Here is a 14,838-nt window from a genome sequence, read left to right as displayed (position 1 = left end):
TATAAAAAGCGCTAAGTTCGCGTTTTCGTTGTTCGCGTTCGCGTTTTTACCCATTTATCGGCCAAGTACCATTTTCGGTAGTCGTAATATATACGGTAACCGCTGCGGCCGTATTTTCTGTATAATATATATTTATTATAATATTATATTACTACGTCGTCAAGTTGGTTCTAATATTTTATTATATACCAGTGAAGATTTCCAACTCAAACCCGGGATATTATATCGACACCGCTACCGGAAATCAGGTATATTTATTTATATTGCATTATACCCTTTTTTGCCTAAAAGGTAAATTAATTATTTATGTTAGAATTTATTGTAAAACTCATATGACTGTATTATTTATATGTTGTTATCATTATTATTATTTTGTGGCCCAGTGTTATTATGATATTATATTAGTAACACATTGCGACAGTGTCGTAATATCATATATATCGAAAATTTGCAACTAATTTATTATCATAATTTGTTATTATATATTGATCACCTACTTATATCTTTTCCACGCGAGTCGCGTCAAACAACTGCCTATATTGTAAGATTTATCGCGACGACAGTACAATGTGAAAATAATTTAGTGTTATATGCAAAATAAATTTTAATTTTATTCTATTGTTATATAAATAAAAGTTTAATATATTTATAGTTCTTACATTAGACTAAAATTATAATTTTTTTTTTTTTTTATAAATGCAGGGTATATATAATATGTATGTCTTTGAATTTTTTTACTGTTTTAGAAAATGAATAGAAATATTAAATGTTATAGCTAAATGTGTGTATTTAAATTCACAAAAGTGGGTATTAAAACAATGATTGTTGAAGAAAAATGAAATAACTTTATACAACATGGATAATATAATATTTAATATCTAAATATTTCCATTATCTATAAATATTTTTGTTTCATAAATATAGATTTTATTGTCTACGATAATAATTTTTAATTATACTTATATTTTTACCACAAAACATTTTTAATAACTATTTGCCATTTTATATTATATTAAAATAAAAACTTTAGATATGGTATTGAAGTGTATATCATGTATGTATTATTTATATAAAAATATATCAAGGTATATTTATTAACTATTATAATTATTTTCAAAAGCCTGGTCAAATAATTAAAATTAATTCACTTTCCATTAAAAATGAAATTAATAAATTTATCTTTAACGGTCTAAAAATAATAGAGAATTTTTAAATACTACAATAATTTCCGTATTTTGTAACCACTTGTTAGTTATTTGTGATTCATATACGATTTATGTATATACATATACCTAATATGTGTTATCATATCGTTACGCACATAATAGCTTTAGGTAGATATTATGTATATACAATACATTTACGCAGTTTTACGAGTATAATGTCCCTTATAGGTTTTGTTGCAGTCTGAATAATGTTAAATTTTTGTGTGCCACAGTTTACATGTCGACTTTTAGAAAAGGTGTTATTTTATTGCAGTTTACATATAACCGTAAAATCTAATCAATTATCAGAATATATACAAATTAAATTAATTTTGATTAATTTTACAAACATTTTTTATGTTATTTTTCTCAATAAATATATGAATTTATTATCTACCATGACATCTCTATGATTAAAATTGCAATAAAAACACTTAATCTCTATTGGTCATTGTCCATTGATATCCTTTTATTATTATTAACTTAGAAAATCCTCTTAACCCATATATACCGGATACGGCCATTATTAAATATGTGTTAGGTGACAACTTCTTTTTGAGTTAAATTGTTATAATTTATAATAAACTCCAATAATTTTAATAGTACTCTATCAACTTTTATTAGTTTAAATAATGCAATTAGTTCATTTCTTATTTCTATTGCATAACCCTGGCTTTATTATATCGTTATTTTCTAAAAATACCATGTTGTTAAAAATAAATAAAAACGTTTGTATTACCATCTTAAGGCATATTATATATATTATATTATAGTTATAGATTTTAATGTTTAAATTTGAAATTTGGTTGGAGATATTTTGAATAAGTAATTAATTTTATAATTATTATCATAATTAATGAAGATTATTTCCTGATTTCTTGACCTAATTCGATAAAATTAATAAATTATGAATTAATTAATCTATATGTACAAACATTTCGACAAATACTAAATACTTAAATACAATAATGAGATGTAAAGAAATTTATGAAGTATATTTATTTTAAAATTTGATGAAAATAATACCCTTCATAATATTTAGGTATTTATAGTACTTATATAAGTTCGAAAGTTTAAATCATATAAATATAAGTATTATATAATTACAAAAATTATTTAAACATTAGGATTTAACTATATGTTATTTGCCTATTTGAATTTTATCATAAACTAATATAGTCAATGTTTTGGTATATTTTAATAAAGAAAATCTTGGATTAAAGAATTCAAATAAGTACAGTCTTATGTTGACGTGAAAAAATAAAGTTATTAGTACTGAAATAAAGTTTTATAGTTTCTTATTTTTCAACGATAAACTACTAGTCCAGACTTTAAAATGAAAAATAGGAGGGCGGGGATTAGTTAGAAAGTATTCCGTAACTTTTTTCTGTTTTTTACTTATTATCTCATAAACTAATCATTTTCTGGGTTCAATTGAGTATAACATAGTTGTAGACTTGGTTGGTAAAACAATTTTTTAGATCAAAAATTAACCGAGATACAACCGATCAGAGTCAGATAAAGTTTCTCAAAATATAAAAAAAAAAAAAAACTAAAAACAAAGGTTTTGGGTCTACAACTATTTAATACCATAATTTCCATGTTAATTTATATCAATCACTCATCAATATCAACATCTAGGATCACCTATGACCCACCCTCCCTAATTTCTGGTGTATTAAGAATTACACTTCTCTCGATAATGACGATTCGTGTAGCTTTTAATATAATAATTCGGGTATATTAAATGCCTCTATCGATATCTAATAACTAAATAATAACATCATGGTCAGCTATTGCGAGATAATATCACGTGTTATTTGTACTGTTGATGTTGTCCATACAACTTAGAAATCGCTTTTGAGTAAGTAATATTGTATCATATTATATTGAATGCATTTTTCATGTTTATTTTATTTATTTATACTCTAAGCCAGTGGTACTCAATCTTTTTAGTACCGCGGCCCAAATTAATCCTGAAATATTTTTCGTGACCCACATGGTTTCACTTTTCAAAAAGTAGTTATAAAAAACAAAATTTGTATTATATAAATATGTATAAATTTGTAGTATATATTTAATACTTTATAGGTTTAATATGATCAATTTATTTTTATAAATGTACTTTTAATAATGAGGTAAATGCGAAATGTTTGCTTGTTTTCTCTTATGGTTAATAACAGCATTGAAATCATAATTCAAAAAATTGTTTCACAACACACTAAAAATTGATTGACGACCCACACTTTGAGAAACGCTGCTCTAAGCTATATTTATATATTAATTGTATTTATTTAAAGTAATATAGTTTGTAGAATATTTCGTAGAGGAAACTAAAAATATACTTTATTCTTAAATTGTTCTGATCTCAATATAAGTGGTGAAAAAATTAAATAATAAGATGTTTTTTTTAGTAAATTGATACCTAAGTGAGCAAAATAATTTGCCATCTAAACATTTACGATACTAAAAGATCTATAAAACATTTATGAATCCATTATCGCTCAATTTAGATAGAACGCTGAAAAAAAATTTAATATTTCTTAATAGATTACTTAAATGTAAGTAATCTACTGAGAATTCATAAAAAATATATGTGAACTGTGGTTTTAATAATGATGTAGTGGAGTGTAAAGTGAATAAATCATTATCTAAATTTGTATTGCATTTAATCTTACAGTAATACATGAAAATCTAGTGCTAAGACGTATACACTTTTCCTGGTATATGGTTAAATGATTAAAGTATAATAATTAATATAATTAGTACAGTTATATTAATAATATTAGTAATTTATTGCTAAAATAAATACTACATTTGGATAATTAATCGCTTATGGAGTAATGAAGTCATACTGAATTTAAAAATGAAGATAAAATATTAATAACAAAGAATACACAAATTACAAAAAAATAAAATATGTTCAATTTAAGTGGCAAATACGAGTAATATATTAATATATATATTTTATAGTTAGAAATGTTGGTTATAAAAATCTGTTCTATAATAATTTAGACTTATTAGTTATTTATAAATTAAGTTATTAAAAATATTTTGAAATTCAAATTAGTAGGAACAGTAATCAAAATCCAATAGGTTAATCCAATTTACGATGCGATCAACTGATTCTTGTAAAATAAATTAATGGACATGTAATGTCATTGGTTTTTCCGTATTGTTATTACACGCATGCCTTTTCTATCATAATTTATTTATATATTTTGTTGTATTGGTGTTATTTAAATTAAAAAATTCAAACCTTATTTAAAAAGCGAATATCAAGGGAAAATAATAAAAAATTGTAGAATTTAAAATGTATTTATGATTTATAGACAGTTTAAGATAAAATTAGTTTTTTCAAAATTGATTGAAGGTAAATTAATTTCAATTATTTGACCAAGTTTTTAAAACGTATTATAATGGTTTATAAACATAACTTGATATATTTTTATGTAAATGGTAAATACACTCATATTCAAGAATAAAGAAATTACATTATAGATGAAACATGGTTGAAACTTGTTTGGATACACAATGATATTAAATATATAACTGGTTTGAAAACGCAATAATAATTGTATTTTACCTATCCATACCGATCCGGTATAAAATTAGTGAAGTTTTTTAATCGTGACGTGGAACCTTTTGTAAGTAATTTTAAATTTAATAAACATCGTGTTTTGAATAGTAGTGATTTTTATTTTTGATATCCTAAGTTTATTAAGGGGAAGAATAATTTATATAGTTACTATTAAACATGTGTTAACAATTAATAATTATTAATGATAAACAAGTATTATATTACTAAACTAAGTTTATTTTTGTAATTATGTTTTAGATTAAAGATGGAAGCTGTGGGCAATAAAGAAAAACTGTTACCAAATCCACGAGCCAAAGCAAATATCTTCGAAGTCCTTACATTTAGGTACTAATATATTGATAAATATATGAATTATAATTTAAATTAGAATGTTAACTTATAAACAATAAGAGTTGAAAAAACAAAATTGTAAAATTTCTTTACATCTTCAAATAATAATTTCGTTTTAGAATTAGCCAGACTTATAAATATTAACCCAAAATTAAATATTTTATTTTAACACTTATTATAAATTTACTTATTCACTATGGTACAGCTGGATTTTAAAGCTATTTAAAACGGGACGAAAGAGAGAGTTGGAGACCAATGATTTATACGCTCCACTTGACGATGACAAGTCCTCATTATTAGGACTAAAATTCGAAAAGTAAGTTAATATATGAATATATTTTATTTTAAAGTTACTTTAACAAAATTTTTTTACATTTTTCCGATAACAGTATGTGGAAAATCGAGATCGCTAATGCAAAAAGTACAAATCGAGAACCTAGTTTATCAAGTGTTATAATACGAATATTTTTTGGAAATATCATATTTATTGGATTAGTACACGTTTTTATAGAAATGATAATAAGGTGAATATAATTAATAAATAAAAAAAATGTTGTACAATTTTAATAATGTCTTCGATATTGTATTTAAATAGTAAACAACAATTTATTATATAATATAATACTAGAGAGCTTGCTCTATAGTATAGCAATAAGCAACCTCCAACATCATATATATGTGCAATTAGGTAAGTTAAGTGTGTTGCTATAAAATTGTATACTTGAATTTGTTAAAGAACACATTATTTTTATACGATAATTGTACATAAATATTGGATACATTTTGATGATGAATAATTAATGTCTATAAAAATAATAATTGCTTAAATAAAATCATTTTTGTTTATAATATCTTTGTCAAATTGATGAGATTGAATTTATTATAGAATGACTCAACCTATACTCATTAGAGGACTGTTAGAATACTTCAACCACAATAAGTCGAACAACGTAGACTTAAAATACGCATTCATATACGCTTCAGGTCTGCTGATGACAATATTTGCAAACGTATTGTTGTTTCATTATTCGCATGTGGAAATGACGCACCTCGGAATGAAGATCCGAGTAGCATGTTGTTCAGTAATGTATAAAAAGGTGAATACACTTACACAAAAATACTAAACAATTACATCACATTATATTTAATAATATAAAAATATATCATTAAACATATACAACCAAACACAAATAAAATTAAATTTTTAAATTATTTTCTGTGTTAGTTTTAAAAATATTTTTATACAGAAAAGTCTTAATAGAATGTGATGAGATACTCATGTGAATAAATACTTGGACACACCTAAAGTTTTTCATAAGAAATGTTCATTATGAATCAAAAAAAAAGAAATATGCAATTTATATGTATATATATATTTAATATTATTTTAAGTTAACTGTTATTTCGATATTATGGAATATTAAAAATATAATATAATAACTTCATTAATTATAATTATTATGCTTTATATAAATATATTATATAATATAGGCATTAACATTAAGTGGAACTTCTCTATGTACAACCACAGTCAGTCAAGTAATAAATTTGATATCAAATGACGCAAATCGAATTGATATAGCATTTAAATATGTACACTACTTATGGATCGGACCCCTTCAAACTATTTTGGTCACTTATTTTTTATGGCAAGAAATAGGTGTATCATCAATTATTGGATTAACTATATTTCTTGCATTTGTTCCGTTACAGAGTATGTTCAAAAAAAATTTTTATCTGCAGCTTAATGATGTATTTATAAATGATGAGATTTTTATTTTCAGGCTGGTTGGGGAAGAAGACATCTGACTATCGATCAAAAACAGCCCCTAGCACTGACGAAAGAGTAAAACTGATGAATGAATTATTATCAGGTATTCAGGTGATAAAGATGTTTACGTGGGAGAAACCCTTTGCATTACTTGTACAATATGCAAGAAAGTATGCGTTACTCAAAAATATAATAATTGATGATATGTTAAATAAATATTAATTGGTTTGTTATAGGATGGAAATTGAACAGATCAAAGGAGCAACGTGGATTAGAGTATTTTCGCAATCATTCAGAATATTTCATTTTAGATTTGCATTGTTCATAAGTATTTTATCATATGTTTTGTTAGGAAATAACATTAATACGCAACAAGTAAATACAAGTTAAAAACACTTAATTAAAAAAAAGGTCAAATTATTTTATTAATACTTTTATAGGTTTTCGTTATAATAACGTATTACAGTATATTAATGACAACTATGACGGTGTTTTTCCCTTTAAGTGTTATAACACTAGCTGACATGTTAATATCCAATAAACGCATTCAGGTACAAAAATAATTAATCATAAAACAATGACGAATACATATATTTATATATAATCAATATTTATTACTTTTATTAAAAAGTCATTTCTTCTACAAGATGAAAAGGAGCAACACAATAAAACATTATTATTAAAATCAGAAACAACATCAAAAAATGGTATAGAAATGTCAAATATTAACAGCGACAATAACACAGAAAACGGAACTAGTAATGAAAAAGATATGAACCAATTTGATAATTTTGGAATAGACGTTTTAAACGCGTCGGCTAAATGGATACTCAATCAACCCGAAAACTCTTTAAATAACATTAATTTATCTGTTAGACCAGGGCGATTGGTTGCAATCATTGGTCCCATAGGAGCCGGAAAAGTATATACATGTGCTATTCAGAAAACTATTACAATTATAACACTATATTAAACGTTACTTCTTTTAAACAGAGTTCATTGATTCAAGCAATCTTGCGCGAATTACCACTTTGCGAAGGCAGTATTTCCGTATGCGGCTCAGTGTCATACGCGTCTCAAGAACCATGGTTGTTTAACAGTTCAATTCAACAAAATATACTTTTTGGTTCACCCATGGATTATAATCGTTACAAAGAAGTTATATTTTTAGAATATAAATTCATACTTTTAAATTAAAAATCGTATATTTTATTTAAATTATTTATTAGGTTATAAAAGTATGTGCATTGAAAACCGATTTTAAACAACTGCCTTATGGTGACAGATCTTTAGTAGGAGAAAGAGGAGTTTCGCTTAGTGGAGGTCAAAGAGCGAGAGTGAATCTAGCGAGGCAAGTCAAAAAATTGTATTGTTTGTAATAATGCCTATTAATATAATATTTCATTTTTTTAGAGCTATATATAAACAAGCCGATATTTATTTGTTAGATGATCCACTATCCGCTGTTGATACACACGTTGGAAAACATATATTTGAAAAATGCATTAAGGGTATCAATATAATTTACAATTGTTGTTAGAACCCTTATTTAATTAAATTGAATTTATCATTTACAGATTACTTGAAAAAAAAAACTTGTATTCTGGTTACTCACCATATACAATACTTGTCGAGCGTTGACCAAATTGTTTTAATGGAAAATGTAAGTACAGGCAGGGGCGCTGAAACAATGGGGGCAATGGGGACAATTGCCTCCATAGAATAAATACTATAGGATCAGGGCGCCTACGACTTCATGCCCTATTTTTATTTACATTTAGCTCACAATACCTAAACAGTATTCTATATTTTTGTTCAGCAAGTAATGTGTTATATCTGTCAGTAATTTAAAATACTGAATATCACAGTAATTGGCAGAATAAGACATAATATGAACTTATTATTCCTCACTCCAGAAAAATATATTTTGTATTGCGTACAATTTTTATACTTACATAATTTTAATTTGTTTGATAAATATTTGTAAGAAAAAAATGTAATTATACCTATGTACACATTTCCTTGGCAAAAGAGCTGTAAAAATTGGTGAATGGATGGAAATGAAGCACCAAAAAAATAAGCACCTCTATTTTTGCTGCTATGCCCTCTAAAAAAAAGCTTGAAATATTTTGCCCCTTCAGCAAAAAAATCGTTCCGGCACCCCTGAGCACAGGGTAGAGTTGTATGAAGGAAGTTAATATTTTTCAATAATAATAACATAATAATATATTTTAGTTATCGTTTTCTAGGCGAATAAATTAGCCGAGGGTTCGTATCAAGAACTTCAATCATCTGGTTTAGACTTTACAAAATTGTTGAAGTCATCGGATGAGACAGCTGATAGTGAAATTGATGATACAAAAGCAACTATCAATAACAGCGTGGAGCAATTATCAAGTTTATCTCGTCAAGGTTCTATTGGAAGTTTTTCGTCGTCTATTGATGATGATAAATTAAACGAAACTCCAGCAGAACCCATTGAGGTGGCTGAAACCCGGTCTTTTGGAAACGTTTCACGTAGTATTTATTTGTCTTATATTTCTGCCGGAGGAAATGCTTTTACAATTGCATTTTTATTATTCATATGTGTATTCACTCAAATACTTGGTACTGGTGGAGATTATTGGATAAGTTATTGGTACTTTTATTTTTATTTTGATCTTATTAATTGGCTTTTATTCAATGCAAAAAAATATTCGTTTATTTTAGGGTTAATCTAGAAGATAACGTTTTTCGTAATACAGAGAGTAAATCTATGAATGTCAGTAATTTCATTACAGGCGCATTATTTGATATACCTATGGTAATATCACGAGAGTTTTGTGTTATAATATACTCTATTATAAATATAGCTCTACTAGTAGTTATTGTCATACGATGTGCTATGTTTGTATCAGTTTTAATGAGTGCTTCTATGAATTTACACAACAATATGTTCAACTCCATCATCAGAGCCACAATTTATTTTTTCAATACAAATCCATCAGGTCAAACATTTTTCAAATTATTTTTATCTTTTCGTTTAATATTTAAACATTTTTTATTTTTCAGGTCGCATACTTAACCGCTTTGCTAAAGATATTGGTGCAATTGATGAAGTATTGCCAATTCCATTATTAGACTTTTTCACTGTAATTGTTTATTTTATTTCATTTAATTAGCTCTATGCATTTTATGAGGTTATACAACGCACAAAACAAACTTTTTTTTTTACATTTTTTTATTAGATAACAATGCAGCATATAGGAACTCTAGTTGTGGTTGGTATAGTTAATTTGTATTTTCTTATACCAACCTTCATCGTAGGATTGATTTGTTATTCTACTGTTTACTTTTATTTATCAACATCACGTAGTATTAAACGTTTGGAAGCTGTTTGTAAGTGTTAAATTATTATTTTATAATTGCTTACTATAAAACATATTACAAGTTTAAAAACTTTTCATTTTTTTTTGTAAAACAAATTATAGCTCGTAGCCCTGTGTATGGGTATTTGAATGCGTCGCTCCAAGGAATATCTACTATCCGAGCATTTCAAGCTGAGGACGTTTTGAGTAAAGAATTTGATGATCATCAAGTAAAGGAAATATATTAGGTGCTTTATGATAAAATGTTAATATTTTGTTTTTTAATTCAAAGGATTTACATTCTTCGGCTTGGTATCTATTTATAACATCAAGTGAAGCATTAGGATTTACGTTGGACATAATATACTTAATTTATATATGTATTTTAACTTTTAGTTTCTTAATCGTAAACAATGGTAATTTATAATTTATAATGTTTTATTTATTTTATTTATAATGTTGCCTAATTTTTAGATAATTTTGGGGGGGATGTTGGATTGGTCTTAACTCAAGCAATTAATATGACAGGTGCACTCCAGTGGGGAATAAGACAATTACTAGAATTGGATAACCAAATGATATCTGTCGAAAGAGTAGTTGAGTATACAAATATCGCGCAAGAAGCTGCTTTTGAATCTTGCCCGGGTAATATACATTTTCTATAAATTTGTTATTATGTCAAGAATTATTATAATACGATCCTGTATGATGATATTGAATATTAAATTCTATTTAAAATTCTTGGGAATTATAATTATTAGAAAATGCCAATTAGAAAATGAATAAAAAAATGTTGGAAAATTTATAATTACTGTTACATCCTATTAATTGTATGGTGCAATAGTTAAAATAGAAGCAGATACTTATAAAATAACTTAATATAGAGTATGCTAAGCTTTTTATAGTTATAAAAATAAAATATCAATTCTTTATTATTTATGTATTTTTGTATGTTGTATTTGTCATACTTGACAAATTAGTATTGTCGTCAATGCTGTAATTCATATATTTGGTTTAAAGTATTTAATATATATTGCAAATCACAACATAAATATTGAGGACTACCAAATTGAATTTTTGATTTGAAAAATCCATGTATTTTAATTTAAATTAGTAAATAAATTGTTTTAAAAAAAATATTAAACTATAACTAGACTATTAAACTAGGTTACGAGAAGCATATCTATAAAAAAAAAAGTATTTAGAATACTTTTATTCAAATACTTTACAAGACTACTATACTGTTAATTATATGTATCGAATTACATGTTTCGCATAACATCAAGATGTTTTGAGTACCTTAGACTTATAAATACTTAAATACAAAAAGTACTTAACTACTTTAATTTAATCTGGCGAAGGCAAAAAACGTAATATATGAGTGTTTCTAATTATTATAGTTCGATGTTAATTATAAATTGTATTGATCATATTATTTAAGTTTAGTAAATATTACAATAGTATATTTAGATTTCAAACTCATTTAAAAATGAAATTACAATGTATAATATAATATAAGTAGCGAATTATAGATATAGTATATTAAAATTTTCATTACTTACTTTTGTTTTAGATAAAAAACCACCAAAAGAATGGCCGGATAAAGGTCAAATCGTGTTTGACAATTTTTATCTACGTTATAGTTTAGATGCTGCTCACGTTTTAAAAAATCTTAATTTTCAAATTCAGGCAATGGAAAAAGTAATACAAAAAATAACGTACTTTTGTGTCTTATTAATATTAAATTAACAGGTTTTATATTCAGATGATTTTCTTTTAATATAGATTGGAATTGTAGGTCGAACTGGTGCAGGAAAATCGTCGTTGATAGGAGCGTTATTTAGACTAGCTCTCAACGAGGGCAATATCACTATCGATAATATAGAAATTCACGAAATAGGATTACACGATTTACGTTCCAAAATTTCAATAATTCCTCAAGAACCGATTTTGTTTTCGGGATCAATGAGAAAAAACCTAGATCCCTTAAACGAATACCCAGATCATGTTCTTTGGAACGCTTTAGAAGATGTACGTATTTTCATTTATTATTTCCATACTCGATATATTGTTTTAATTGTGTCATAATAATTATGAAAAATTTAGACAAGTTTGACGAATTATGTTTTGTTGATTTAAGGTGGAACTCAAAACTATTGTAGAAGATTTGCCCGACGGTCTGAACTCAAAAATGTCGGAAGGCGGATCAAATTTCAGTGTAGGTCAAAGGCAATTAGTGTGTTTAGCCAGAGCTATAGTGCGTTGTAATAAAATCCTCGTGCTGGACGAAGCTACCGCCAATGTCGATTCACAGTAATTGATAAAAATCTTATAAAATTTCTTTCCTCGTTTAATCATTATACTGTGTTTTATGTATTATTTTTTATTTTCAGGACCGATGCTTTGATTCAAAAAACGATAAGAAATAAATTCCGGTCATGTACAGTATTAACGATCGCTCATCGTCTGAACACAGTTATGGATTCTGACAGGGTGCTTGTTATGGACGATGGAACAATGGTCGAATTCGACCACCCATATAACTTGTTGACGAATAAAGATGGATTTTTTTACAAAATGGTAGAACAAACGGGGTCAGAAACGTTTGATTTTTTATATAAAATTGCAGTTGAGGTAAGTATCTGATCGTATTGTGTGTTATCATATTTACCATTTAAACTCCGTACATTTTTTTAGAGCTTTATGAACATTGCTCAAGAAAATAATGAATTGACCACGTGATTGCTATGGTTCAGAGCAGATCTTAAAAGTACATGGATGATTGTCTGCAGTTATAATTAATTATTGTTTCTTATATACTCATGACATGTTCTGCAACGCTCACTGTATATATTATTAATAATTCATTTTATTAATTTTTTATCAACATTAGTATCTTGATAGTTATTTTTTCATCAGTTCATATACAATTTATTCACAAAGATAACATTTTCTAACTAGAAAAAAATTAATATTATTGTTTCTGTGTATATTGCTTATAAGATACCTACCTATTCTTAATGTACGAAATATATAATAATACAATTAAATAATGTATTAAAATCTAGACATGTTTAGTTTAAAATTTATTACTTAAAATTTTAGTAAATGTACCTATTTAAATATGTATTTAATATTGATAACTATATGTTAATGTGCCTATTAATTCTTTGTGATAATTAAAAAACAATATAATATGTCTCTGTTGTGTTTATAAAAATAACAAATTATGCAGGTTGGTTCTTACAAAGTATAATTCAATATCGATATTATACTGTACTTATGTGTAAAATGTTTCTAAAAATAGTAACTTACTTACATACTTTAGAGAATAAAACAATATCTAAAAAAAAAAAACCAATATCTGAAAATAATTTAATCTTATATGCAAAATAAATTTTAATTTTATTCCATTGTTATAGAATTCAAAGATTAATATATTTATAGTTCTTAAATTAAACTAAAATTATAAATTTTTTTTTTACGAAAGCAACGTATATATAATATGTATATCTTTGTATTTTTTTACTGTTTTAGAAAATGAACAGAAATGTTAGTATAAATATTAAATGTTATAGCTAAATATGTGTATTTAAATTCACAAAGGTAGGTATTCAAACAATAATTGTTGAAGAAAAATGAAATAATTTTGTATAATATGGATAGTACAATATTTAATATCTATATATTTCCAGTATCTGTAAATATTTTTGTTTTATAAATCTTTGTCATCAGTGAAAAAGGGCATGAGTCATAATTATCAAGTTTTCAGGGCGAGTAATTGAATGTTTAAAAAACTCATTTTCTAAGACTTATGGCTAAATATTTTGACCAAAAATTGCTATATTATTAAAAAAACAAGCTGTTTATGATTTTTTCCACATAGTAGTTCTCGTTTTTTTTAGATAAAGAGATATTAATTCATAAGTGTTAGCCTTTTTAGTCTCAAGTCCTAAAAATTATTAATTAAGTCATTTTGATCAATTTAACTTGGACATATAATATTATTATAATATCATTATAGTAATATTTTATACTCGAGTAGATTTATAATATAGGTACATAGGTAAAATTAGAATTTTAAAGATAGTATTCGATAAATTTTTTGCTTCACTGACTGTATATATTATTAATAATAAAATTTTTGAATTTTTTTATTTCACTCTCTCACGTATAAAGTATTTTATTTATATAGATAAATTGTTGATTTTCGCTTTCATAATTTATAGATTTTAATGTAAACATTGCTCCGAGATATTTTGAATAAGTCATTCATTTCATTATTATTATCAATGATAATTTATCATATTCAACGTAGACTATTTACCTGAAATGTTGATCTAATTCGATAAATAAGTTGATAAATTATGAATTAATTCATCTATAGGTACATATCTGATAAATACTACGTAAATACTACTACGTAAATACTCAAACACAATGAGATGAAAAGAAATTTATTAAATGTATACTTATATTAAATTTTGATGAAAATATTGGGTTTCATAATGTATAGTTGTAGTACTTATAAGGACGACAATTTAAACCATATAAATAAAAGTATAATATAATTACCATTTTTTG

General features: G+C 25.3%; 1 protein-coding gene across 2 annotated transcripts; it reads left to right on the top strand.

Annotated features, from left to right (window-relative positions):
• The first annotated feature begins 216 nt into the window (after nt 1-216).
• LOC113548766 (probable multidrug resistance-associated protein lethal(2)03659) lies at nt 217-13,309 on the top strand. Of its 2 annotated transcripts, none has more exons than XM_026949817.1 (26): nt 217-248; nt 5,044-5,130; nt 5,342-5,452; nt 5,526-5,660; nt 6,023-6,233; nt 6,628-6,850; nt 6,921-7,077; nt 7,144-7,282; nt 7,348-7,458; nt 7,539-7,829; nt 7,901-8,065; nt 8,137-8,258; nt 8,321-8,418; nt 8,485-8,570; nt 9,157-9,545; nt 9,617-9,894; nt 9,959-10,038; nt 10,135-10,285; nt 10,378-10,484; nt 10,547-10,670; nt 10,729-10,899; nt 11,828-11,955; nt 12,040-12,285; nt 12,395-12,567; nt 12,648-12,888; nt 12,952-13,309. In XM_026949817.1, exons 2-26 carry the CDS (start codon nt 5,051-5,053, stop codon nt 12,994-12,996), a joined length of 4,062 nt encoding a protein of 1,353 aa, XP_026805618.1. In that variant the 5' UTR covers nt 217-248; nt 5,044-5,050; the 3' UTR covers nt 12,997-13,309. The 2 variants fall into 2 exon arrangements, with proteins under 2 accessions (XP_026805618.1, XP_026805617.1); XM_026949816.1 differs by lacking the exon at nt 217-248 and adding an exon at nt 4,795-4,852.
• The last annotated feature ends 1,529 nt before the right edge of the window (nt 13,310-14,838 follow it).

Source organism: Rhopalosiphum maidis, chromosome 4 (genome assembly GCF_003676215.2).
Source record: "Rhopalosiphum maidis isolate BTI-1 chromosome 4, ASM367621v3, whole genome shotgun sequence".
Classification (NCBI taxonomy): Eukaryota; Metazoa; Arthropoda; class Insecta; order Hemiptera; family Aphididae; genus Rhopalosiphum; species Rhopalosiphum maidis.
Note: the sequence above shows the minus strand (reverse complement) of the source record. Positions and strands in the feature narration are given on the sequence as shown.